Genomic DNA, 25,744 nt, shown 5'->3' on the forward strand with positions numbered 1-25,744 from the left:
ATGTACAGTGAAAAGGATATCCAACAGAAAGGTCATTTAGGAACTGAAGAGTCCTTGAAATTACAGGCTCACATCTTCCCCAGTATTTAAGGTTTGTAACACTAAATATGAAAAAAAGTCTTTAATTATAAGTAAGTTATTTGTTTGTCTAAGGAGAATCAGAGAATACACATAAATTTATGTAAGTTTGATGACCTAAGTCACAAATATTTTGAAAGTGAAAAACAGGCTCAAAAATGTTTTCTATTCTTTCTATAGCATATTCAAAATTATATGCAATCTACAGTGAATACTGCACTCCAAATGGTGTATAATTCTATATATTTAGTTTTATAAATTAAAAAGTTGTCTAAGTGTTTCACCGGAAAACATCAAGTTTGTACCCAAAACATAGGGAGGAAAAGCAGGAGTCACAAAGAAAGCCAAATAGAGGCTCACTGTTACTGCCAAATAATGAACCATCAATCTGTGGCTCCAAAACTCACTTTTTATGATCATAACTGTTTATCTAACTTTGTTCTCTGCAATCAAGACAGTGTTGTTTGTCTGTTACACAGATAAAGCGGGGTGCCAGGTGGAGGCATACAAGTTTGGCTATGGGTACAAAGTTATGTCTGTGACTAGAAACTAGTTTATTCTGCTACTATTATAAGTCCAACATAAGGACAGTTTCCATGAACATGTCTCTGCCAGACATAGGTTTCTCTTAGAACTAATGAATGCCCTATCAGACCTCTTTCAAAGATTTCAATTTGCAATAATCTCTTCATGTGGTCTTTCAAATCAAATATACAGGTGTTTTACTTTTTAAATTAAAAAAAAAATGCTGCCCAATTGATCTGAAGAGTCAAGGTCTGTAAATCTTTTAAAATCATCATCTGATGCTGCACACTCCAGTTGTATGGAAACTTGACAAATTACAATATCCTTTGGATGGTGAGTTTTCAATATGTGAAATTAAGTTTCAGTTAAGAACAATGCTAATATTCTAACAATTAAAGCATCATTTTAGGTCTTTTATTTAAAAAACTAATATATAAAAAGATTTAAATACAGTAGAAAGATCTGTTACATTTAAAACAACAACAAAAGAAAAATCAAAGACCAAAACAAGAACTCACATTTTTGTCACGAATGTTTCTAGAACGTGGTTGTCATCTGTTATTCCTAAGACTTCTGACATACGAGCATATACCTGCATTAAAACACTTCATTGTTAAAAGCTTTATTATTAACATATATTTTCAAAAGACTATTCAAATTGAACAAACATAAGATTTAATGCACTGTTGTATCCACATTGAAGTAGGGAGTGGGTGGGGGAGCAAATGAATTTTTTAAAAAGAATCTTATAATTTTAAAATTTGCTAACTTTTTCCTCCAGACCACTCCTATTTTGAAATATATAAATGCTTACACACAAACACACCCATATATCCATTTTGCTCCCACCACACCCCATACTTTTTTTTTCCCTTAAAGTGGTAGACCACCCCTTTCTTGAAGACGGGAGTAAGTATGCAAAGGGCTGGAAAGTAGAGTACTTCAACAAAAGGCTCCAACACTTAAAAATTTTCCACCTATTCTAGATTTCAGTAAAATATTAACCATTTCAGGATTATTTAAGGCAGTTATAAAAATAAGGATTTTAAAAAATCAAAGGAAGTTAAAGAACTTAAGAGAAATTCTCCTCAAATATTACCTAATTAAGCTTCCCCAAATATACAGGTAGGTCTTACTTTTCATGCTGACACTGAAATCCCAAGCTCAGGGATTCTCTGTTGAAAACATCAGGGCCTGGGAATCCACTAAGCTTCCAATGAGGGAGTGTTGGTTGCAGAGTTTGGGGTGCAACATTTCAGTCTCAATCCAAGCCACATTGAGCTTATAAACACATATCCCACTTCAAGTGGGAAAATGTCACTTATACTCCTTACTAGCCTGGCAAAGCTGAGAGGTGGGTTGACACCTCCATACTCCCTGATGCTCTGGTGTGATTCCAGGTTATCCCTGCCAGACACCAGCTGTATGGGATTTCTCTTTTGTGATTTGATCCTCTATGACTGTGTTCTCTCACTTTCTCCTAATCTGCCTATTTCTTATGTACAGCAACATAGCTTCTACTCCCTCTGTCTTTTGTTTTTTTTTTATATCTGAAAACCAGTTTGATACACCGCCATAGGTCATGAAGGTAAGATAAAAATCACAGGGGCAACACAAATCACCCAGAGCTATAGGGTCACAAAGGGGAGGAAAGCTGCCATTGTAGAAATTTCTTTTCTGTATTTTAAACACCATTTGAACCAGCAGGTTGTGTTCCAGACTTTCAACCTGAGTCCTGTGTCTGGAAGGTTTCTCCTCAGGCTGATGGAGTCAATCAGAGGGAGAGAAAAAGAGAGAGAGAAGGAGGGGTTAGGTGTAAAGGGTGACAGAAGGAAGGAGGGGCTGAATGGTGGGGAGGAGAAGCTGGGGAAGACAGAGAGAGAGAGAAAGAGAAAGAGAGAGAGAGAGATTGAGATTCAAATTCCTGCTGCCTTACCTACTAACTTCTAAGCCCTACAGAAAAGCATTTCAATGAATATATGTCTGTGGCTTTGCCCATGAGAGTAGGCCTTCATCTCTCACTAGATTGAAGTGACCATTGTTGCTTGTAAGATGTGTGGGGGAAAGAGGGAGCTAAGGAGAGAGAATCTAGAGAAGTTAGTTACCAACAATCCTCAATAATCACAAACCTTTAGGCACAAAGAGGGCTCAAATGAAGAATGATATGTAGAATGGAAAGTTTCCCTAAGCTCACCACGATGCAAAAACCTCTCTCATATATAGAAGTATACCTATTGGGTCCCTTGGAAAACCTGGTATCCACATGATTGATGGCACACAAAGCATTTGACAACTTGGCCTCAACCTACCTCATCTTCCACATTTCCCTCAACCTCAAGCCACAATAAAATGCTGATGGATCACTGAGGCATCTCATGCAATTTCAGATTTTTATACGTTCATGTGCTGGTCATTTTGCCTCAGTCAGCCTTCTTCCTCTTTTTCCCCTCATACTCATTCAAAAGTCTCTCCTCTGAAGCCTTCCTCGGCACAGTGATTTGAACTCTCCTTTATGTTCCCACAACATCCAGTCCACTCCTCTATCATGGCACTTTTCACACTATACTGTTTGAATGTCAATTTCCCTCATTACACTGAGTGCTTCTTGAGGGGTGACACTATGCCTTACTCTTTGTGTCCCTAATATCGCACCTAAGGCAATATTTGTCAAGTGAATACGATGTGTTTTTAATGTGCAGCGGCAAAAGACACGGATCTACTAGGACTATTTTATAATGTGAATATTACACAAAGAAAGAAAAATGACTTTTCCCATTAAGCATATATTGGATTCTATGGACAAAATACATAGAATCATAAATTACAACAGAAAAAGAAAAGTAGCTAGAGAGAACAGCTTGAATATTTAGTAACTGATTATAGCAATTGTCTTTAATTTTATTTTAGTGGCACCCTTGTCAAAAGCAATCCTTAAAATAAGCCCAGTTTTATAAAATCAACTAACAGTAGGGATCAGACACCCTACTGTGTGCCCTGCTTTGCCCACTTGCTCAGTTCCAGGGCCAGAGACTGTGTGCCCTTAACTCTGACTGGAATTTAAAAGGCACATTTGTTTAACAAAGATGAAAGTATGAATGAGTATGTTTAAACTACAACTCAAAGCACAAATTCTTTGATGGTATACAGGATCATTTTTATAGATAAATGAAATTAATAATAAATTCCATGACATACTGGTTTTGGAAAGCATGTGGTCATGGCATTATCTCACATCACTTATTTTCTTCTTATTGTATTTATATCTTTACTGGTTAATTTTCTTGTTTTTGATAACATAACTACAGTGGACTTTTGTAAAATCAAATTTTACATTTTCAAGACATTATAAATGCCTATTTTTATGGCAAAATTCAGAAATAATATAACTTTTGTTTTAATCATTTTATTATTTATTTTAAAATGTGATTTTAAACATTTCAAACATTTTAACATTAAAAAATGTGCCTTCTAATTCAATGGGTCCTAAGGAAGTTTTCCTATTGTGTCCCTGGCATTCAAAAGAGGAGGAAGCTAGGCAGGCAGGTCTGTTGTGTTCTGCTGTCAAAACAGTTTCTCAAAGCATCAGATCTGACCCAATAATATACTAGAAAAACAGTCAACATTGACACATGGCAGTGCTTTAATCCACAATTATCCTTGTAACTTGCACCATTCCTTTTATCATCCATTAGCTTTGATTCCCATTATCCCATCTAGAACTGTGTCAACGCTTTTGTCCTTGGGGATTTCTCTCCACTACTAAGATCTGACAGTCAAGCTTGAGTACTAAACAGGATCATTACCTCTTAAATCCACTTATCTGATCTACTGAATAGTAAATTGAAAAGCTCATTAAGAGCAACAATCTGATTTGTTTTCACGTGTGACAGGGTCATTTAAAATCAATGTATGATTACAGTGTTTCTTTTAAAAGACCGTTTCTCATTTTCCAAGGTATCTTATCATTCAGATAACATGCAGAAAACATGAAAATGTCTCCAAACATTTGAAATTTAATTATCCCTTTTAAACATGGATAATTTGGGAGTGAGAAGTAATTTGTTCAGTTAGGAAATACCTACAAAATTGTTTATCATCAAGCACAGGTCAATGAAAGTCTTCTACAGAAAAATCTTCTAACATAGTATTTATAGTTTTTAACACTTTCTACAACTTCTATCATTTCACCTGAAATAATTTTTATGACACCAAGAAGAAATCATATTGCAATATCTATTTTAAGGAAGTATATAGGAGTTACATAGGAATGCAAGAAAAGGAAACAAAACAAAACAAAACTCACTTTCAGTCCACAGATTCCTTGTCTCTTATTTCAGAATCTATTAAGACAATCTCATCACAATGAAAAATGAGTCAAAATCTAAGAAATAAGAGACTAAATCGATCTGTGTGGTCATCCTTCAGAGAAGGATGGCCAGTACAATGACACTGAAATATATGGTTATGCCTTTGGTTATGTGTTTTATATAGTCAGAGATGAACAATCTGTAACCAAGCTTTTGCCTGTCTTAGCCCTCCTCCCTTCTTTCCTTCTGCATTTCATAATAAGGCTGCATAATAGACTGTAAGCTCCCTGAGAACAGAAATGATGCTCTGAGTTTCTTAACCAAGCTTTTGCCTGTCTTAGCCCTCTTCCCTTCTTTCCTTCTTCTGCATTTCATAATAAGGCTGCAAAATAGACTGTAAGCTCCCTGAGAACAGAAATGGTGCTCTGAGTTTCTTAATCTCACATGCCTACTACTCAATGTTTCTTAAATGAATAAAAAGAATATAGGGTTAAAATGTACATTTTGGCCAATCCCATTTCATGTATGATTCTTTAACAAAAGGAAAACAACCCATAAAAGGCATGTATTTTTCCCCCTGTAAAATAATATACCCCAAATCCTACTCATCTGGGATGAACATTAGTAAAATGTTGTCATTTTAAAAGATGTGGTTTTAATGCTTAAATAATATTTCTGGAAGAAGGTCTCCCTGTAGATTCAGTAAGAAGAGTCTTAATTTGAAACCTTGCCAGCCTTTTATGGGCACTTCTCAAAACATATAATAGAATATGATATTTTTGTAGTAATAATTTCCATGTGAATATGTTTTCTCCACTATTTTGAGCATACACTCCTGGAAGGCAGGGGAAATGTCTATTTCTCTTTACATCTCCAGTAGTATATTGTCTTAGAACACTGTCATGATAAACTTAGTGAAATAGAAAAGGCACAGACTTTGGTCCCAAAAACATCTGCATTTGAATTCTATATCTGCCTCTAACTAGGTGTTTCTTAAGGTCTCTGAATCTTGGTTTATCACCTATAAAACAGTAATAATAATAATACCTACTTTAGGCCGGGTGCGGTGGCTCATGCCTGTAATCCCAGCACTTTGGGAGGCCGAGGTGGGAGGATTGCCTGAGCTCAGGAGTTTGAGACCAGCCTGGGCAACACAGTGAAACCCCAAACTAAAATGCAAAAAATTTGCCGAGTGTGGTAGTGTGCGCTTGCAATCCCAGCTACTCGGGAGGCAGAGACAGGAAAATTGTTTGAACCCGGGAGGCGGAGGTTGCAGTGAGCTGAGATCGCGCCACTGCACTCCGGCCTGGGTGGCAGAGCGAGACTCCATCTCAAAATAAAAAAAACCTACTTTATGGTCTTTTGATTAGATTAAATGATGATCCTGAACTCAGAGACTGACAGTAGTTACTCAACAAATGCTATTTCCCTGTACAACCTTTCATTGACCCTTCTGCATAGTAGGTGCTAAAGTGGTCAGCTAACACCTTTTGAAGAGAAGGCTCTTCACATGAAAAATAACAGAAGAATCAGAAGGTGCTTACCTTGAAGATTTTCACACAGCATAAAGATGGTTAAAACAAATAAACAAAATCTTATAATCTGTATCCATAACTCTTAAATCTTCACAAACACATTCAATTAACACCTTCTAGTCAAACTCAGAAATTGTATTTGTTTAACGGCATAAAAGAACTGCTTCAAAATTTCATGATACAAAAATCAAATTATTTCTACTTCTCAATGGTTTTTGTCTTAGAAGCTAGAAAAATTACCCATTTTAACCAGTTACTCATCTCTCTTGCTCCTGAAATATGGAAAGTGATTAGAAATGTAAGGAATTATCATTATCACAGATTTGAGAAGGCATGCTCTTAAAAAACTGTTTTAATATGTTTGTTTTCTTAGCTGTATTTATTTTACTGCAAAGGTTCTTATACATTTAAGAAAAGAGCATTTAGATAGTACATAATGCTTCAATGAGCCAATGCATGTTCCAACTTCTCAACTCATCAAATGCCAAATGTTGCCTGTAGAATTTGCAAGTAGCTTAAAAGATCTTACATATGGTTTTAAAAAGGGAACTAGGTAAGAAAAACAGATGAGGGCATAAACTACAAATAGCAACATAATTTTGAGTTGTAAATTTAATAAAGAATAAAAAAAGCATGTGCTGTAATAATTTTTAAAATTTCTTTTTCCAATCCTAATCCGTAGTCTTGGGTATCTGGAGCACTGTCTCTAACATTCTGGTTATAACTCTGAGGAAACTATGTCCATCTTTAAATTTGAAGTAGATTACAGAACTGGGAAACCAAGAATATTAGTTCCTAAAGATTGTATGGATATATAATGACAGTCACAGAAATTCAATAACAGCCCTCTATGAAAAGCACTCAAAAGCACCACATGAAACAAATTAAAAAGAACAATGAATCTCTCATTCTGTGCAAATAAGAAAATAAGAGAAAACACTGGTTCTATAGGTTTTCAAAAGAGTTTTTATAATGAATTAAGATTTTGGATAATGAATCTTCAGAAAATTACAGTAAGTTAATACCCTTAGGCTTTCTACAAATGTTTAAGATGTTATAACTTCTCAAAGAACTTTAGTACATTGTTTAAGCAGGCTCAATGCAGAAAATTAACAGTGCTGTAGAAGTCAACAACAAAGTATTTTGCCGTTGGACGACAAACCTTCTGTGAACCAATTTATTCTCAAAAACATATCAGGTAATACAAAAGTGGTAACACAAAAGATCCCCCAAATATTACTGTGAATTTTCAAGTATTATTTCAATCTATTGGAATGACTTATTAATGAAGGTTTTCAACTGGTTGTAAATTGGTAAAACAAAACCTGTCACTGGAAAGGATCCAATATAATGAAAGCATTAATGTTCCTTAGGAAGAGAATTTAGGAACACAGTATGAAATCACTTACTATGAATAAGAAATCAATGTTCATATTTTTGTTTTAGGCTTCAAGTGCCTTTGAGGTCAATTCAGTGCTTTCTATAAGAAAGACCTCATCAATGTGAAAGGCATTAGTAGAGGAGGGAGAAAGAGAGGTGTAAGAAAGAATAGAGCATTTAATGACTTGGATCTAAACCATTTGGAACTAAAGGTACTTAGCTCTTTCATTAACATTTGAAGCAGGGTAAAATATGATAATCACAATTAACTTATCACCATAACAAGAGAATTAATGGTACAAACATCATTGCTGTATATTAAATACACAAACTTAGTGACACTGAATAGATCCATATTAATCTTGGGTGACTAATTTTTCCATATCATTTAAAATAACATCACTAAATATAAGCCTGAAATCAGACAGAAAAATCTTTTGCCAGAATTTAATTTTAAGACCATAATTTATGTTGGAAACCAAGTGGGAAAAGGTGAATAATCCTGCTTGCCTCATTCAGTTGAATAAAGAACGGCATCTGATAAAGAAAAACTGGTTATGGAAGTATAAAATAAATCTGAATGTTAAACATTTATTTCAATTAGAATATCTGAACCCACCATCTGTGGTGGCCATCTTGTTAAGGGCACATGTACCTAACAAATCTCTTAAGAGGCATTCCCAGTCTGCTTGAATAAGCTATTGTATAAGAAAACTTGGAGTGACCACTTTGGCCTCACATTTCCTTCGCTCCACATCCTGTGGCACAAAGCATGAACTCAGCAGGCTGGGGTGCAGGGCTGCCTGCTGCCTTGTGATAATCCCCTCTCCCAGTAGGGGCCTCCACTGATGCATGGCTAAGAACATGCTTCCTCTTTTGCTTGCACCCCAGTGGGGTTTCCATTTCTAACTTGGGCCCAAATCCAACTGCTAAGGAAGGTGGAAAAGTTAGAAAGCTCCAGATGCTGCCAGAGATATTTTTGAGTCAGTTTCTAAACAATAATTTATTAGAAAGAGTACAGGTATAATGTGAAAACCAGCAAGGCTGGTAATTTTGGAGAGATTCTTTCCCTCCCACCCCCAACCAGATCTAGGGTCTAACTACCACCTGTTCAACAGAAGCTGGCTCTTTGCCTTCCTTTCCTTCAGGGAGCCACTGACTAAGGATCTCCACCAGCATGAACCTAATGCCTCCCGACAGGCCTTCCCTAGCCAAGAGGGACCTGGGTTGAGTGCACCAGTTACTGGTCACAGGATATGCAGTCCACAGAAAGACTCCTGTGGTGCAACCAGCTGAAAGCCAACCAGAGAAAATGGAGAGTGTACATTTGTCCTGACACAGCTTTGCTCCTGCCGGCTGCCAACTCTCTCCATGTCTGGGGCCAAGCTTCTGTTGAACTAGTCTTCTATGGATAAAGCCATGGTAAAGCCCTGGGTAAATATACTATCTCCCCAAGCCCATTCAAAAAGAAGCTAACTATGGCTATGGCACCAGATGCTTGGAAAGGCGGCTTGATTTTAGTAGAGGATTTTGGGACCATGTTTTGAAAGAGCATTTCAGACATTTAAAGGAATATTTATAATTCTTTGCAATAGCAAGTTTATAAGATGACACGATTAGATTTTAGGGCAAAGAAGCTGATGCTGGATGAAGTTTGTGAGAGGGTGATAGTAGAGGTGGGGAAGTGGGAAGTGAAATATTTTGTTTAATCCCCTGTACCTCCTAAAGGTGTCAGCCAGAAACACATTCTGGCACAAGAGATACATGTGCTCTAGACACTGTTCAGTAACAGATGCTATTCAATGTAGCCAAATAAAACTTTCTTAAGTGTTAATAACTGATTAGAATTGGTTACTCAGCAATGTTAGCATCAAGAAATCTAGGGTGCTTTTGCACTGTGCAACCACATTTAATATAGGCTTTGCAGCTAATACTGCTTATTAGTGGACTACTAAACCTTTGGCTGTAAAATATGCACACTGTAAAATTATATAGTGCATAAAAAGGGAATTAAGACAATGCATACCTACACTTAATCACTGTGTGCGTATGCCTGTCTTACTAATAAGAATCTGAGGCTGTAGTGAGACAAGCACAAAGATTGCTGCTTCATCATCATAACCAGCAACCCAACTCACCTTAACTATTTTCCAAGCCTTCTCTGGAACTCTGGTACACCGTTCCTCAGGAGTACAATCTAAAAAGCACAAAGTTTAGGGACCTGCTACCTGGCACCAGAAATAAGAGCAAAAGGCCTCCTCAATCTCAAATAAAAGGAGAAAGTGGCTGACAATCTTTGTGGTTGTTACGTACAATATTCTTGGGACTTTGATTTTATTCTGGAGCCCATGACCGGAGACATGGTGAAGTCCTGTTCAAATTCTCGATGTGGTTTTATGAATGACAGTGGGTTTGCTTCAATGAGATAATCCCAGAAACCAATTACTAAAAGCTAGCCCTAAAAAGAATAAAGCATAAATAATATTTGATAGAATGATTTTTAAGAATCTCAGCTGGGCGTGCTGGCTCACGCCTATAATCACAGCACTTTAGGAGGCTGAGGCGGGTGGATCACCTGAGTTCCAGACCAGCCTGGCCAACATGGTGAAACCCCACTTCTACTAAAAATACAAAAAATTAGCGGGGCATGGTGGCATGTGCCTGTAATCCCAGCAACTTTGGAGGCTGAGGCAGGAGGATCACTTGAACCCAGGAGGCAGAAGTTGCAGTGAGCTGAGATCGCTCTATTGCATTCCAGCCTGGGTGACAAGAATGAGACTCCACCTCAAAAAAAAAAAAGAATCTCTTAGTACTGTTTCCCATGAAGCACTTTCATTATACAAGTGTGGCAACTGAGGTGAATGCTTTAATTAGGCAAACTAACCTTCTGATGGGCAAAAGAACATCTTTTAACTAGGGTTACAAAGAATAGTGCCACAAAACAGGAGGTAGTCTAATGGTTAGGAATATATTCTGAAGCCCAAGACTAGTGAGATTCTGTCACTTACTAAGTAATTCTGAGCAAGTTGCTTGCCCTTTAGATCTTAGTTTCCTCAAATATAAAAAGGATGACAGTAGTACCTAACCTGTAGAATTTTTGAGAAGATTAAAATGGTTAATTTATGTGAAGGACCTATGACATTCCTGGTATATAGTAAAATTTTCGTAAGTGTTACCTATTATTATTATTGGAATGTCCCTTTTCTTTGTGCTTTATCTGGACTAGATACTAGAAAATAGACATATGTTCTAGGGTATGTGAGTAGCTTTAGTAGTAGTTAGAGGGGAGAGGGCCTTAATGAAAGGTAACATAACTTCTAATATTAAATAATGGGTCTAGTCTTTGAGTCTTGCAAAGAAATAAAGTAGTAAAAACGTGATAGAAAAAAAGTCAGGAGGAAAACAGAATGGTCTGTGGTATTTGGTTGTTATTTTATCTCAATAACTTATCTGCATCACCTATATTGCCAGATTCAAAGCTTTTATCCTCATTTTTTGAGTCAATACAAGTTCCTGCTTCCTATCTCCAAGGTAAGTTTTCAGCTCACTAAGTAGATGATCACTGTGTTCAATAAGTTATCAAAGTTTTCCCCATTCAGATCAATAGGTCCATCCAATTGTCCAAATTTTCTCTTCTTTTTTGTTGAGATGCAGTCTCGCTCTGTTGCCCAGGCTGGAGTGGAGCGATCCCGGCTCACCACAAGCTCTGCCTCCTGGGTTCACGCCATTCTCCCCCTCAGCCTCCCAAGTAGATGGGACCACAGGTGACTGTCACCACGCCTGGCTAAGTTTTTGTACTTTTTTAGTAGAGACGGGGATTCACTGTGTTAGCCAGGATAGTCTTGATCTCCTGACCTCGTGATCCGCCTGCCTCGGCCTCCCAAAGCGCTGGGATTACAGGCGTGAGCCACGGTGCCCAGGCCAAATTTTCTTTACTAAATTAATGTACACAGACATGGGATTCCAGAACACCATCATTAGTTTCAAATTATTAAGAGCTCTTAGGTGATGGACTCCCAAGGGGCATTCTCTCCCAGTAGGAACAGAAACGGGCTACCTTTCATTAATAAATACAGTACTACTGATCTCTGACACTAGACTATGGGTTCTAGTTTGCTTCTCCTATTGTAGGATATAAAATATCAAGGATCTAGCTTAGTTCTTTTTTGACTGATGGCTAGCCAGGACTAGACATCCAATCTTCAGTTAGAGAAATGAGTCTTTTCCTTGGGAAATAAAACAGCTAGTATGGAGGTGAAACTTAGGACATTGGCATTATCAGTCATCACACTCTGAAACTGGTCATTCCTGGACTCATGCCTAAATACATACACAGCCAATGTGAGACAGTGAAAAGCAAACTGGGTTCAGAGTAAGATGATCTGGTTAAAACCAAGGGTCTGCCACTAAACAGGCTTTTAATTCTCAAATTGTTTCACATTTCTGCAAAATGGTACTCATATCTATTAAACAGAACATTGCTGAGAAGACTAAATGAGAAAATATAATGAATAATTCAGCAAAGTGGTTAAATGCAAAGTAGAAACCCATTGCAGGTTAGATTAAGGTTGAAGATAAACTGTATTCTCAAATGATATTTCCTAGATATTTCTCATTCTACATTACCTGAAAATACAGGATTCATAACTTTCAACATGGATAATGTTTTAATACCCAACACCTTAATCTTTAGGAAGGTTAGAGAGTACCATGTGTTAGGCAGGCGCACCTGCTGGAAAGTGTGGTATGACAGCCCACGGCTCATGAAAGCAAATGACCAGATAAAAAGGGCATTTGAGAACTGGTATCAACAAGCATGAAAATATTTCTAATGAGTCAGAAAAGTAGGCCAAGAGGGGGCATGGAAGGAAGTGACCATGAAAATTGAGAGACAGAAATGGACAATAAATGCGCAAAAGGCTTAAAAAAAAAAAAAAAAAAAGGTTACAACCAAACTTGAGAATTGTAATTCTCAGCAAATGGAAAGCCATCAGTACTATGGTGTTTAGTACATTTCACAATTTTCTATCATGTTATAATTTTTCTTGTTAAAAGTTTCCAACTAAACTTACTGGGCATAGGAGATTTTCCATGGAAATGCATTTCCAATTTTGTAATGGGTGTCAACCAGAAAATGCAATTCACATAGGAGAAACTTGTTTCAAAGCCTACTTGCTTAAACACATCTATTCGGTAAAGCAAGGGATACTGGCGCTGGGGAGCCACACAAGGCCTAGGGGAAAACAAAATTCCAATAAGTATGCCAAATGTGCTTTTATATTTCAAGACTCCTTCAAAAGAAACATTATGGGGAGATAAAAATTAGGAAAACACTGAACTTAACTAATTTAAAATGTGAAAAAATATTTTGCATTTATGTTTTATAACCAAGTGCTTTTCTCACATTTGTCCCAAGGCAGCAGATAAAGCACTATATTCACCATTGCTAATACTAGCAATTGGAACATGCTCTTTGGCAAAGCAGAAATAAGATAATTGTTCAACATAGGCTGGCTTTTCAGAAATACTGGAAGCATTGCCTGTAATTATAGACATCTGTCACTGCTAGCCACTCAGTACTAACCCTGACATCAATATACAACCATAGCACTAAACTGCCTGCAGGCATAGCAATGGAGACCAGATACGCTAGGCAGGCAATCATCTGCTTCATCCAAACTATCTGTCAAAGGTTCCCAACCACAAATAGCTCTTACATTTTGTATCCTTAGGATAATATGTTGATTTATTTTAGATTCTCTAATATTTACAGTCTAGACCATCTACTAAAATAAAGAAACAAAACTTATGGCTAATGGACGCAGTTACTGTTCACAGTCATCATAAAAGGTCATAGCTCAACCCTCAAATGTTAAAAATTGATGGCAGCTTTAACCATGTGCTATCATACAGATGTTTCCTTTTGTAGAGGCAATTATTTCCTAAAGCAATTCAAAATGGTAAATACAATCTTTCATCAGCAAATATGTTGCCACATTGTTTTAGTAGAAATGCTCATATTTTAAAGCCCTTTTTAAGAAGTAATGACAAGTTTTAATGTTCATCACTGAAGAGTCCAGATCATCAGTTTGGGTTTAGCTTTACATACAGTATCTTATTTGGCAATCCCTATATAAATGAAGTAATATCAAAAACTAGGAAATGATACTGAAGAATAAAATACTTCATTAATGAATGAGTCAACTGACATAATTTTGCTGGATGTAAAACTTACTGAAATATACATGCACATGTACATTCATATTTTTAAAAGGCTAAAGACACACTGTAGCTTTAAACATCACCCTCTGTTTTCTTTTAAACAGCCAGAGAAGCAAGCTGAAAATTATTAGACATTTAGACTAATTAGGAATAAACATTCACAATTATCATAATGTGTTACTAAAAACCCAGATATTTCTTGGTCTGATCACAACAGCCAATGCTGAAGAAAAACTATTAATTACTGACAGACAGTTAGCTTACAAGTGAGCTGCATTTTAAAAACCTCCTTTAAAATACAATTGCTAAATGCCTTACAGTGCTGTAATGTGAGACAGGTTCAAATCTTATTACTTCACTGAAATTAAAACCTAAGTTTTAATACTGTTCAAGTCGAACAATGATTCCACACTTTATTGCTTTTGAAATCCCTTGATGATCATAGGGAAAAATGCCCCGGAGAAAAAAAGACTGTTTTCGATAAACAGAAAATACAGTTTGCACTCTTAGCCTCTTTGTCATCACGAAAAAAGGATTTAATGCCAATTCTTTAAAAAAAGACTTTTTTCCCCACAAAATGTGCACCTTGTGTGCCATTTGTAAAATCAGTTCACTTTCTTTTATTTATTACTGCAGCGCAGCAAGGCAATAAAGAAGCTACCGATAGCTAATAAATTACATGCCTTTTAAAACAATTCTCTTGCTACAAAAACATGTAACTACAAAGGTTTACATTTACATGGTACATCATATGAAATGTCTATATTTGTGCCCTATTAACCATTTTGGCAAATTGTGGACTTTTACCAAATAGCTAATAGGAAAAAAAATATAGTGATCCACACATGTTCACATGACATAAAAGCCGTTCTAGAAAACTACTGACGTGTTTGCACTTTCTAAAAATACTCTAAAATTTATTTTAAAAACATTTAAATAAATTATTTCATGCATCAAAATGGTACTCAAGGATCTTCTAATCAGGATTAAACTTTACTCAATTACTGAGAACTAAGAAAGTATCTTTTTCTTCTAATTTATGTTCCTAGTACCACATAGTCTTTTAAAAATCATAATTTTAGCAGTTACTTAAAATAAATTATGTAGAAGGTAAGATTGCTGGAATGTAACCCAGAATGTACCAATTCTGATTCTTAATGAATATAGTATAGTACTTATAGAAAGATACAGAAACTAGGTAATTTCAGAAACATTAAGGAACATCTGTTTATAATCTTTCTTTTAAAAGAATATTATCTCCACATATTCATAAGAATTGCTTTTAAAATCTTAATGAAAGTAAGTTATTTTGTGTCTCTGGTTTGTCTATGTACAAATGAATTCCGATATAACTATACTCCTATTTACAGGATTAAATTGTTAAATTAATCAGTGTATTTTCTTAATGCTTTCATGCTCCAATCATGATGAGAATATATTTATGAGGTAGTGTATTGCCTTTTATTATTAATTTCCTCCATTTCCTGTAATAGCTTTCATAGCTGTGGCTCTTCTGTGTGTGATTCATACTTACAAAATTTCAACTTCGCTAATTATGCATGAACAATGCTTCAATGTTCGAAGCACAAACAACTTTCATTTCATCTTTACTTCAAGATAACAATTCACTATACAGATGAATGAAAACTTTATATTCTGTAGCACTCAATTTCTCCATTCAAATCTACTTTTTCTCCTTTCTTTTGAAATCAATTTGATTAGGAATATGTGGGAGATATATTTTTTGAAGAGTTGACTGAAATAAGTTTATTTCATTTTCACAGTTTATAGGAGAATCACCATCATAAATCATAATAGTATAACATATATCAATGTATGTGGAGAATTCTGCTATATTTCATAACTTATTTTTGCTTCTTAATAGTAAATGCTCATTTGCTGAAATCATCATTGCCTTTCCCCACACTGTAGTTGATATTAAATGATATTATTCTCAATTAGTGAGTAACTGGCAAAATGTCCTCCTTTCTCTACCTCCTACATCTTATTCATAAAATTTTATTCTAAATCTTTAATTACTTGGATTATCCTCTTTTTCGCGGGGGGAAGGCTAATTATATTCTCCCTCTTGCATCACTAAGAATGTACATTCAAAATAGGCACAGCTAGGTATCATTAACTCCATATACTTTTTTTTTTTTTTAGATGGAATCTCGCTCTGTCGCTCAGGCTAGAGTGCAGTGGAATGATCTCAGCTCACTGCAGTCTCTGCCTCCCGGGTTCAAGCCATTCTCCTGCCTCAGCCTCCTGAGTAGCTGGGATTACAGGTGCCCACCACCACACCCGGCTAATTTTTTGTATTTTTACTAGAGACAGGGTTTCATCATGTTGGCCAGGCTGGTCTAAAAATTCCTGACCTCAGGTGATCCACGTGCCTCGGCCTCCCAAAGTGCAGGGATTACAGGCGTGAGCCACTGCGCCCGGCCTAACTCTATATTTTAGATGGCAAAATCAAATAGTGATTAGATTTCTCAAGGTTATACAGTAGAATGGTTTCCCCAATTTCCTGTTTTCACTGTTTGACAATGCTGCTTCTTAGCTGCTAGGGAAAAATACGTATTCACTGACATTTGTTCTAGTAAATCCAAATTAAATACCATATTAAGTGCTATTTCATTCAATACACATAAAATAATGTTGGCTGGGAATGGTAGCTCACATTTGTAACCCCAGCATTTTGGGAGGCTGAGGTGGGCAGATCATTTGAGGTCAGAAGTTCAAGACCAGCTTGGTTGACGTGGGGAAACCCCGTCTCTAATAAAAATACAAAAAAATTAGCTGGGCGTGGTGGTGCGTGCCTGTAATCTCAGCTACTCAGGAGGCTGAGGCAGGAGAATGGTGTGAACTCGGGAGGTGGAGCTTGCAGTGAGCTGAGATCACGCCACTGCACTCCAGCCTGGGCGACAGAGCGAGACTCCGTCTCAGAAAAAACAAAACAAAACAAAACAAAACTTGACTTGCACATAAAATAATCTTGGCACCTATCAGACAGTGGAAATAGTAGGTAGTTCTTGGTGCCAACCGAGAGGAGTAGGTCAAATTCATTTGTTTTACTAATTATCTTCTTAGAAAAGATGGAATGTTCACTCTGTCCTCAACTCCCTTAATTTGGTAAAAAAAAAAATCTCAAGTGAACTGTTATTTAGATTTCTTGGTCTTGTTTGCAATTTTTTTTTTTTTTGAGATGGAGTTTTGCTCTTGCTGCCCAGGCTGGAGTGCAGTGGCGTGATCTTGGCTCACCGCAACCTCCGCCTCCCAGGTTCAGGCAATTCTCCTGCCTCAGCCTTCAGAGTGGCTGGGATTACACGCATGTGCCACCGTGCCCGGCTAATTTTGTATTTGTAGTAGAGACGGGGTTTCTCCATGTTGGTCAGGCTGGTCTTGAACTCCTGACCTCAGGTAATCTACCTCCCACAATTGTGGGATTACAGGCGTGAGCCACTGCGCTCAGCCTGTTTGCAATCTTGAATGGAAAAGTGGAAAACGTGAAGGTGAACACTTCTGTTCTCTTTTTGTACCAATACACAACTCTTGGTCCTATCTTACGTACCTGTTTATGTTATATGCAGAAGTGAATGACACTAAAAGAAACCCAAGCACCCCCCGGGTGTCAGTCTTCCCCTGTCTTCCCCAAGATTTCATCAGTTATCTTCCAATATGTTCCCAGTGTTCTGCATATCAGTCATGGACCTCATTAGATTGAACAATGATTACCTATTAACTTTGTGTTCTCCGCCAGTCTGTGACGGCAGGAGTATCTTTCCCTAGGCAATACTGTGTTCCACTGTTTAGCATATAATAAATAAACAGATTTGTAATGATAAGTATTTGTATAATAGATGAAAGAAAAAAAAAGAGTGCCACTAATCTAGCCAAAAAGAACGTTCTTACAGACTCTGTATAAATCTTTTTCTAATGTACAATTCTTAAAAACTAAACACTGGCTGGTTCCAATCCACTGTTTCCTAATAAGATGCTGCTCTAATTAATAACACCTACTTCAGAAATATGACTAGGATCAGAGTAAAATTTCTCTCCTTCTGTCACCATAAAATCTGACCATCTCACTCTAACTAATCGATATCCAATCAATCAATGAGAAAATAGGTGATAATCTGGCACTGTCCTAGTTGTGTGACAGATATATGTATAGATATTGCCCCTTTCCTCAAGAATCTCAAACCTTGTCAAGAGAACAAGGACACAGAGCATAAAATGCTCTAGGAGCAAGATCAGGAATTACACTTCATCATTTAATGGATTTAGAGTTAGAAGGAGCTAAGGTCAAATCTTGTGAATGCCACTTCCTACCTATGTACTCTTAGTTGAGTTCTCTACTACAGAAATGAGGTTAATGACACCTTCGTCATAAGATTGAGACTTCTAAGATATAATGTATGTAAAAGGTTTATCATCATAGTGACTGGTATATAATAAACAATAAATGAGTATGAGCACTGCCATTACCAAGTTTTAACAGCAAGTATGATCCAGGTACTAAAAACTATAAGTGTGTATGACTAAATAGAATTTTAAAGGATGGGGATCGTATGAGTGTGGGCAGAAGGAGGAAGGGAACAGTATGACCCAAGTTAAAAATGGGAGTCAGCATGACTGAGGGGAGCTGTGGAAACTAAAAACTGGACAGTAGATGGAGCTAGATTATGGAGAACCTTAAAAGCCAGAGTACTGGTTTGATGTCATGGGCAACAGGGAGACTTTTTTTTTTTTTTTTTTTTGAGACAGAGTTTCTCTCTGTCGCCCAGGCTGGAGTACAGTGGCGCAATCTCTGCTCACTGCAAGCTCCGCCTCCCGGGTTCACGCCATTCTCCTGCCTCAGCTTCCCGAGTAGCTGGGACTACAGGCCACCTGCCACTGTGCCTGGCTAATTTTTTGTATTTTTAGTAGAGACAGGGTTTTCACCATGTTAGCCAGGATGGTCTCGATCTCCTGACCTTGTGATCCACCCGCCTCGGCCTCGGATTACAGGCGTGAGCCACCGCACCCCACCAGCAGGGAGATTTTCAAGTGGGAAGAACCCTATGACAAGAGTGACGTTTAAAATTTGTCTGACTACATTGCACATGATAGTTCAGAGTCAGAGGGGTAAAGTTTTTATCTTTCTGCCCCCCTCCCCTTTTTTTTGAGACAGAGTCTCGTTCTGTAGCCCAGGCTGGAGTGCAATAGTGATCTCAGCTCACTGCAACCTCTGCCTCCCAGGTTCAAGAGGTTCTCCTACCTCAGCCTCCCGAGTAGCTGGGATTACAGGCATGTGCCACCACGCCCGGCTAATTTTGTGTGTGTATGTTTTTTTTCAGTAGAGATGAGGCTTCACCACGTTGGCCAGGCTGGCCTCGAACTCCTGACCTCAAGTGATCCTCCTGCCTTGGCCTCCTAAAGTGCTGGGATTACAGGCGTGAGTGAGCAACCGTGCCCCGCTTCTGGGACCTTTTATTGCCTCTGTTACCATGTGTTCTTTCTCCTTGATATTCTGAGTTTCATGGACATCTTACTCTACTTTCTCACTTTTCTAATTATTTATTTTCAGTTAGAAATTTTTATTCTTCACATTCTTGAATTGAGACTGCCCTCCGCCCTCATATATTCAGTTCCTTGGGGGAGTTCATCTGCTCCCAATAGTTCAGTTAAATATATACCAAAATGATTCTAAATCCACAGTTCTGAATGCAGAAAAACCAGCGCTCTCTGGTTTAGTTGTATTACTGAAGAAAGGTAGTTAGGTTTGGGAATTGAAAAGAAATGTTGAGGTGGCAAAATGGCAACAATTTTGGCTCTTTTTCCTTGGTTCGAGAAAGGCTAGGAACTTGAAGGAGGCGATTACCACTGCCTAGGTTAATTATATAAGAACACAAGGCATCAGCTCAATGGCTCACCTAGTTCATAACTGTCTCTGATTAAGCCTTCAATGAACTACCTTCCACCAATGGCCATTAACCTCATAGGGTTAGAAATGTAGCCCAGACATTTATATCTTTTCATAATAACTTGTTAGGGATCTTTAATTCATGAACTTATTAGGTCTATTTCTATTTTTAGTTTGTGCCATTGCTTGGGACAAGTTCTGTAAATTTTATTATTGACCAGAGAAAGTGGAATTGCTTCTTATTTTCCCTGAAATTATTGTATATTTAAGGAGACTCTTGAATTTAAATATTTCAGAAATTTTCAAGTCCTGCCAATATCCTAACTAAAAAACCAAAAACCTGATCTTCTCTTTCAAGTGTTTAAATTACTAGGCCAAAGAGGCCTGACTCTTTCATAATATTGATTTCTATGGTCTTCATGTGAGCTTTGCTCTAGAAAAGTGAAATATAAATATGGATTATATCTATTAACACTGTGCCTTTAAATCATTTGAACTGAACCTCCACTTATTGTATCTTTAAGGTCTATCTTGCACAGATCACATTTCTGGGTAGTGACAAAGGTCAAAAAAATGTTAACATAGCCATTCTATTCTGACTATAATCTTGAAAGGTTACTAGAGGCCCCAGTAGACAGATAAAAAGTTTACGGAAAAAGCAAATTCACTGCTGTAATTTTTTATAGAGACCTCAACTAGTTCATTTTCTTTGTAAAGTAAAAGCATTTTTGAAAAACCCTTCAAAACGCAAAAGCAGAGGACCAAGTGCCAACAGTGTTTCTCAATGACAAAAGGAACAAAATGTCTGCAGACAATCAGAAGAGCTAGGAATTTAACAAACCAAATGAAGCGTGTTCACTTCTAACTAAACAAAATGCACCACCTCTGATTCCTTATGCAGAAATCTTGTATCACATAATCATCTCTTGGGTATGACACAATTTTTGAAAAACAATGTAAAAACCAGAGTTCAAATCTCCAGTCACAAATGTGAGCATGAACAACTTCCTCAACTTCTTGGAGAATCATTTTCTTCATCTATAAAATAAGGACAATAATATCTACCTTGCAAGGCTGTAGAGAAGATTTGCGATAATGTGGACAAAATGCCTAGCATAGTATCCGGTGCAAAATAGATATTTATAAATACTATATATTTTTATTGCATATCATCTAGTAGGTAAGCTTATAAAAAATTAGTACCTTTCATCAAATTGTGTAATGCTTTTTTCTTTTCTTTCTTTTTTTAATGAGAAGGGCCATATAAACTAACATTTACATTCAATCATTATGAATCTGTTATTAGTGTTATCACACTATGGCCAAGTACCTATTTAGGCAATTTAAACTTTGATTTCTAAGAATAAGTAATTGGGAAGGGAGAAAAACATTTTAATTATGTAACATTTAACACATTGCACCTAAATTAAAAAGTAATTATTCTCTGGAGGATTAAATGGGAATACCCTGAAAACACAAAGTTTTTAAAGAGTGGTATAGATTCCCAGCTCACTGTGAAAAATTCCCAACTACTTTCAAAGCTTTTAACAACTCCAAAATGGCTAACAGTAGGTAAACAGAATATAAAAGCAGATGGTTCGGACAATCTGAATACAAAAAAAGCAGGTGTTTAGCAAAACAGAAGCATTTGCCAGTTTGCCAATGCTGCTGGTTCCTGCTTCAACACTCTGCTTGCCTCCCCCTACCCCCACATCTGTTCACTAGTTCTTACACGATACATTAAATTGACACAGAGGATGAAGACTAACAACCTGCAAACCAAGAGTCTACAGAGGAGATTGCTGTTATCTTAAAAAAGGATTTCCTCTTCTTTGAGGTTTCTCTCACTATTTTAGTCTTAGAAAGGTAGAAAAATTTGTCTTTCTTCACAAGTAAGACATGTTCTGTATAAAGAGATATTAAGGGCTGGTTTACAAAACCCATTAATATAGATAGATGCAAACTAATTTAAAGCTTAAACCATTGTCTGCAGAGTATACTCTATATTGCTCAAGTACAGTAAACAAAGAAAGTACCATAAATTAGCTTCTAGACACCGAAAGAAAGCAATCACAGGGTGGCTTTACCAAATGTGGAACCAAACTATGCGTTTCTCACAAAATTTTTCACTTTTGTTTTGCCTCTGAACAAACTAATCTGGGGACTTCAAAGGCAATTATGATATAATTTAGAAGGAGGCTGACACAGTAAGTGAAATATGCTAAGTGAAAAGAATAACATTAACAGTCATGTGGTGAGAGAACCCAAGACAGGAAACAGTTCTCCTGTTTAGATTTTTTCATTTGTGTGATATGGGATTTTGGGGGGGAAATATATATAACTATGTGGACTTCAGTGGACACATGAAAAATGAGCATAGCTCAGAGCTCGGTAAAAAACGGAACAGTAAAAAGGATCCAGGGTATCTCCAAAAGAGGTTAAGGATGCTCAGAGTAGATGTTGGTAGATACCAAATGAGCAAAGGGGCCTTTGTCCAGTGGCCAGGGAAGTCGAGGTGATTTTATAGAATGGGTGAAGATGGTAGGTAAACTTAGTTTGTACGTGGTAGCTACAGAATCTATGGTTAGGTTTACTTTACTAGCAATCAGCCTTTTAGTTGGCTATCCTAGTTTTTACTACATTACTTCTACTGAAGTTTCAGGGACAGGGATGATGACGATTATATGAACAGCTCTCATTGACTGAGTGCTCATTATGGGGAAGCACTATGCTAAGCACTTTATATACTTTATCTCATTTAATCAACATGGTAAGTCTAGGAAGCAGGTAGACGTTCATATCACAATTTTACCACTGAAGAAATCACATTAAAATCACACTAATTAACATCACAATTTACCACAAAAGAAATTGAGAAGTTACCACAAAAGATAAAGAGAAGTTATGTGTTTATTGAGTCACATAATCTGTATGTGACAGGGCTGGGATTTAAACCCAAGTCAGAATAATGTCAAAGCCCATACTCTTAACCAATTACTTTTTATATATGATCATGAAATGCTCTCTCTCTCTATACATATGTATGTATATATCTGTATCGATATAGATATATAGATATACAGATATATCGATAGATATATAGATATATAGACAAGTATATGAATACTAGACAGGATTAAACTATAAACTATTTATAAGTATCTGATAGCATCAAATGTGGTTTCATATTCATTTACACTACCAAACATTCATATTTTAAATGGGTTTTTCCATATAATATTGAAGTTCCGACTATTAATTAAAGCCATTTAATATCTGAGATTAAAAATTTTACTTTTCTTTAGCTGCTTAGAAAAGATGATTATGGCCAGGTGCGGTGGCTCATGCCTGTAATTCCAGCACTTTGGGAGGCTGAGGCGGGTAGATCATGAAGTCAGGATTCAAGACCAGCCTGGCCAAAATGGTGAAACCCCGTCTCTACTAAAAATACAAAAATTAGCAGGGTGTGGTGGCGGGTGCCTGTAATCCCAGCTACTCGGGAGGCTGAGGCAGAGACTTGCTTGAACCCAGGAGGTGGAGGTTGCAGTGAGTTGAGATGGTGCCACTGCACTCCAGTTGAGGTGACACAGTGAGACTTCGTCTCAAAAACAAACAAACAAACAAACAAAAACCCAAACCCCCCGCCCCCACACACAAACAAAAAAAAGATGATTATATAATAATTTTACCTTTTCTTCCATGTTTTTCTTAGACTTCAGCACAAAATAATAGCAAATGTTTATAAAAATGTACATGCCACTCATTGTGCTAACCCGAGGCTTCTCAACTTCAATACTATTGACATTTTAGGCCAGATAATTCTTTGTTGTTGGGCTGTCTTGTGCACTGCAAAATGCACCCAGACTCTTATCACTAGATGACAGTGGCACCCCTCACCCAAATTGTGACAACCAAAAATATCTTTAAATATCATCAAATGTCCTCTGGAAACTGCTGTCTGCACTAAGTAATTTACACATATTTACTAATTTAACGTCCACATATACCACAAGATAGTACTATTACTATTCTACTTTTATAAATGAGGAAACTGAGATAGTACAATTAGGTGTACTATTTGACGTAACAGAATGAATAAGTGGTAGAGTTAGAATTTACATTTAAGCAATTCAACTCCAGCAACTGTACGTTCACCCAGCACACTATACCTCTTCTCCAACAAAATAAAAGGTAGGCTTCTTAGCCCTAAAGGATTATGAAGGATATATGTATGTATTTTCTGGTTTAACTTGCTACTATTACCTGGGTAGAAGTTAAGGGGCATATAAAGACAGGGTTCACATAGCTCCAGTTTCCCTGCTCTGTACTGCTTATCTTAAGATGGCATAATACAGAAGTTGTTCTATTCTGGGGGGGGGTTAAGAACTTCTTTGTGAATCTGATCAAAGATATTAACTCTCTCCCAGAAAAATACACAACATACTACATGCCAGTTTTTTTGGTCTTAGAGGGTATTACCTGCAGAACCTGAGTTTAATTTCTGTCCCAACAATTACCAACTGTAATGACTTCGAAGAAGTTACTTAACGATGTTGACCCCTAAGGTCCCCTCTGCAAAATGAAGGAAAGCGCATTTACCCCATGTGATTGTTGTGAGGCTTAAAATGATTACATGTGTGAAACGCTAGCAGAATACTGGCACGCAGAAGTTACACAATAAACAGCATTCCTCCTCTTGATAATTACATTTTCTTGTTCAGCCCTTTGTTTACAAAGAAAGCCTCATCCACTTTTCAATATGCTCTGAGATTTTTGGGCACACTGCTTATCATCCATGTTTTCCTCCAACTCTCATATGCATAGAAGATAAATTAGGTCTTTATCCTTATTTGTTAGCTGTTATTATTATTTGGTCACCTCACCCCAATGCCCAAGGCTTAAGGTAAAAAAGAAGGAAAAGAAGGCATTCCTCCTTGGCTGTGTTTCCTTACCAATGTTAGAAGTAGAATTTTATGGGATTGTTGCAAGGAATAGAAAAAATTTATGTAAAATGTTTGGGATTGTCTATTATAGGTGATTAACATATGTTTTTTCTTCTTCCTGGGGTCTGTTACACACGATATGGGGTTTCCTCTAAAATGTTATCCTTTGAGTATCTAAAAACCCAAATTATTAATTAAAGTAATACGTTTTCCCTTACTTTTGGAGGGAATTAGTTTTTAAAGAACAGTTAATCCACTACACGACCTCACAGAAACACTATTTTTTGGGAATGAAATATGGATCGCATTATGTGGTTTCCAGGAGACTAGATATGACATATACTTTGGGCCTATTCAGTTAACAATTTCATTACTGTCATGAGCAACTTTTGGTGTGAGTCTTCTTGAAGCTGTGTAATTGGTTCTCGCGTGTTATGCAATCGTTCTCTATTGTGCTGATAAAAATATTTCATTATTTTTGCTAGTATCAAAACACTGAGAAATCTCCAAAAGGGCTGTTGAGAAAAGTATGGAGGACCAGGGAGCAGAGGAACCTTGGAATGAAGTAAGGGCAAGTCTACTCCTATGGCCTTTAGAATATGCATTGTTTCTAAGAATTTATATCAAAAAAAAGTTTCTGCTTCTCTTCTGTATTTCATTAAAAAAAGACATCTTGCTTAGGAGAAAGTGTAATGCAGATTTTATTTTAAAGCACAGGTGATCTAAGGTTTGGAGAGAGAGAATGCTAAGATACTAGCTTACACAGAATTCTGATTGAGTCTGAAGCATAATGCCAAGAAAAATGGCCCCCGAAGACCAACTATTTGGGGATTTTGATGAGAAAGAGAG

The 25,744-nt window shown here is 36.9% G+C and overlaps 1 protein-coding gene across 1 annotated transcript in view; it reads right to left on the reverse strand.

Annotated features, from left to right (window-relative positions):
• The window catches only part of RANBP17 (RAN binding protein 17), a 428,276-nt gene that overhangs the window by 126,588 nt on the left and 275,944 nt on the right, over window positions 1–25,744 (reverse strand). Inside the window, exons 15-16 of the mRNA XM_023218928.3 lie at window positions 1,122–1,195; window positions 21–101 (exon numbers count right to left, since the gene is read on the reverse strand). Coding sequence (XP_023074696.1) covers window positions 21–101; window positions 1,122–1,195 — 155 coding nt within the window. The remainder of the gene's footprint in view (window positions 1–20; window positions 102–1,121; window positions 1,196–25,744) is intronic.

The sequence above is a fragment of the Piliocolobus tephrosceles genome, chromosome 4 (genome assembly GCF_002776525.5).
Source record: "Piliocolobus tephrosceles isolate RC106 chromosome 4, ASM277652v3, whole genome shotgun sequence".
Taxonomy (NCBI): domain Eukaryota; kingdom Metazoa; phylum Chordata; class Mammalia; order Primates; family Cercopithecidae; genus Piliocolobus; species Piliocolobus tephrosceles.